The sequence below is a fragment of the Austrofundulus limnaeus genome, unplaced genomic scaffold (assembly GCF_001266775.1).
Source record: "Austrofundulus limnaeus strain Quisiro unplaced genomic scaffold, Austrofundulus_limnaeus-1.0 Scaffold18, whole genome shotgun sequence".
NCBI classification, from domain to species: domain Eukaryota; kingdom Metazoa; phylum Chordata; class Actinopteri; order Cyprinodontiformes; family Rivulidae; genus Austrofundulus; species Austrofundulus limnaeus.
This window is the reverse complement of record NW_013952420.1, coordinates 2,941,647-2,943,639: the sequence shown is the minus strand read 5'-3', so window position 1 is coordinate 2,943,639 and position 1,993 is coordinate 2,941,647. Positions and strand designations below refer to the sequence as shown.

At 38.2% G+C, this 1,993-nt stretch overlaps 1 protein-coding gene across 4 annotated transcripts in view; it reads right to left on the bottom strand.

Annotated features, from left to right (window-relative positions):
* The window catches only part of LOC106514244 (C-C chemokine receptor type 1), an 11,213-nt gene that overhangs the window by 5,011 nt on the left and 4,209 nt on the right, over positions 1 to 1,993 (bottom strand). For all 4 annotated transcript variants that reach the window (XM_014003411.1, XM_014003414.1, XM_014003413.1 and 1 more), the window contains exon 2: positions 816 to 928. In XM_014003411.1, the coding sequence (XP_013858865.1) occupies positions 816 to 840 (25 nt within the window). In that variant the 5' untranslated portion in view covers positions 841 to 928. The remainder of the gene's footprint in view (positions 1 to 815; positions 929 to 1,993) is intronic.

Here is a 1,993-nt window from a genome sequence, read left to right as displayed (position 1 = left end):
CTCCCGCACATACCTAAGCCTAACTTCAATCTGGTACAGCTATCTTTATGGGGACCTGGCATCAACTTCCATTATTTTCTACAGCCTGACCCTGACCACAAACCCTAACCCTAACCTCACCTGACCCTAAAACTAACCTAAACTCCATTCACACCTTAGTCATACACTTAACCCCTGACCCACCAACAGCGTTTCTTCTTATGGAGACTGGACTCAGGTTCCCACAAGTAGATGTGTTTGCCAAAAAAAAAAAAAAAACGCTGCCACACAACGTAGGGAATACCAGTCCCCTAAACCTAACCTCAAAATTTAGTTTTTAAACTTGTATTCACAAGCAAAATATCCACACAAAGGTGGTCTAATGGCAAATTGAGTCCTCACAACAATATCAAGACACGTGCGCACACACATTAAACATTAGATTATCTGTGTGTGGTGATTCTGAATTCCTTTAAGTCGACATAAACGATATTCATCTCGACAGCAACAACGTGGTTACACGCCACATGATTTTCTTTCCTCCTAACAACTAAACCTTCAAAAAAATAAAAATAGAAAAATGCTAAAATTATAGTTCATTTCAGCTCGAGGGAAGTGATTTCAGAACAAAAGATAAAGATCCAATTTGATGTCTCGCTTTGAATACACTCGCAGACGAATAGAGGTTGTTGTTTTTTAAAATACAGGAGTTAAATCATCAGCCTGCAACAACCATTACACCTTACAGCGAAATTCAGTTTATTAGAAGTCTGATCAGTGCTGACCCGTAAAAAAAAAGGCCAAAACCTGATTATTAGTTAAGTGGAAGCACTCACCTGACATGGTGGTGTTGTTTTCCATTGGTGTCCCCCTCAGCCAGAGTGCAGAGCTTTGAGACCGAGCTGCTGTCAGACAGAACTGAGGTGAGACTGTCTTACACACTGCAGTCCTATAATGAAAAAAAAGTAACACTCAGAAAGAGAAGTACAAGTGTTGTTTCCTGTACAAGCGTCCCAGGGAGAGATCTCTATCTCAGTTTACAGTACCTTGTAGTACACATGGCAGCACAGATCAATGAGAGAGAGAACAAATGAAAGCTAGCACGAGATGGTCACGAATGTGTCGCGCTTTGCCGTAACAATGAAAACATGGTTGCAACGCTTCAGATCAGATGTTTTCAACCATGAAACAAAGAGCTTGAGTGCAACTCAAACGATGCATTTATTAGCATCGCACCTTTAATAAGTACCAATTTGTTCTTTTTCACTTGTTTAAATGTTAAAAACAGTTGCTTAAAGAAAGCTGTCTTCATTAGGATCATTGTTTCGCACCTTTGTGCAAAATTATTATTTTTTAGTTGGCTGATCGTTATCTTTCTATGTCTTATTTTTGTTTCTGCTTTCATAAATGTCACGTCTTTTTGTACTTGTCTTCATTTTGGTCTACTTTTTGTTCACCTCTAACTAATGCCGACGTGGGCGACAGTTGAACAGATCGTTTTTTGAACAGCTGCACAACAACACGAACACCTTCAGCTGCTAATTCAAAGATGGTTGGAGATTGTTTCAGGCCTTCCTTTTTGCAAAATGTATAAATATATTTACGTATACGTATGTCTTTTATTGTTATTATGTTCACAGTTTAACAGTTTGTGTCAGAGCTTGCATGCTCGTTTGACCATTTAGTTTCGCAGCTTTCTCAGAATGTCAAAAATATGCTGTCTATGAACTCGTGCTTTTAACAAACCACACAGATGACTCATCATGGTTCCAAAATGCAGCGTTTGCAGCTTTTTGATTTTTTTTCCTTCACTTTGTGAAGTATTCAGTTCTGGCAAACCAAACTGTAACCTCAGGAACCTAAAAACCAAACAACAACCTCACAGACCTATTTTAGTCTTGAACAGCCGTTTCCAGGTGTTTAGCTCTGATTCTGTTTTAATAATTATTATTTTGTTTATTTAAATCTTTAGATTCTTTAAGTTTTAAGGATATTGTAGGGAGAAGTATATGTC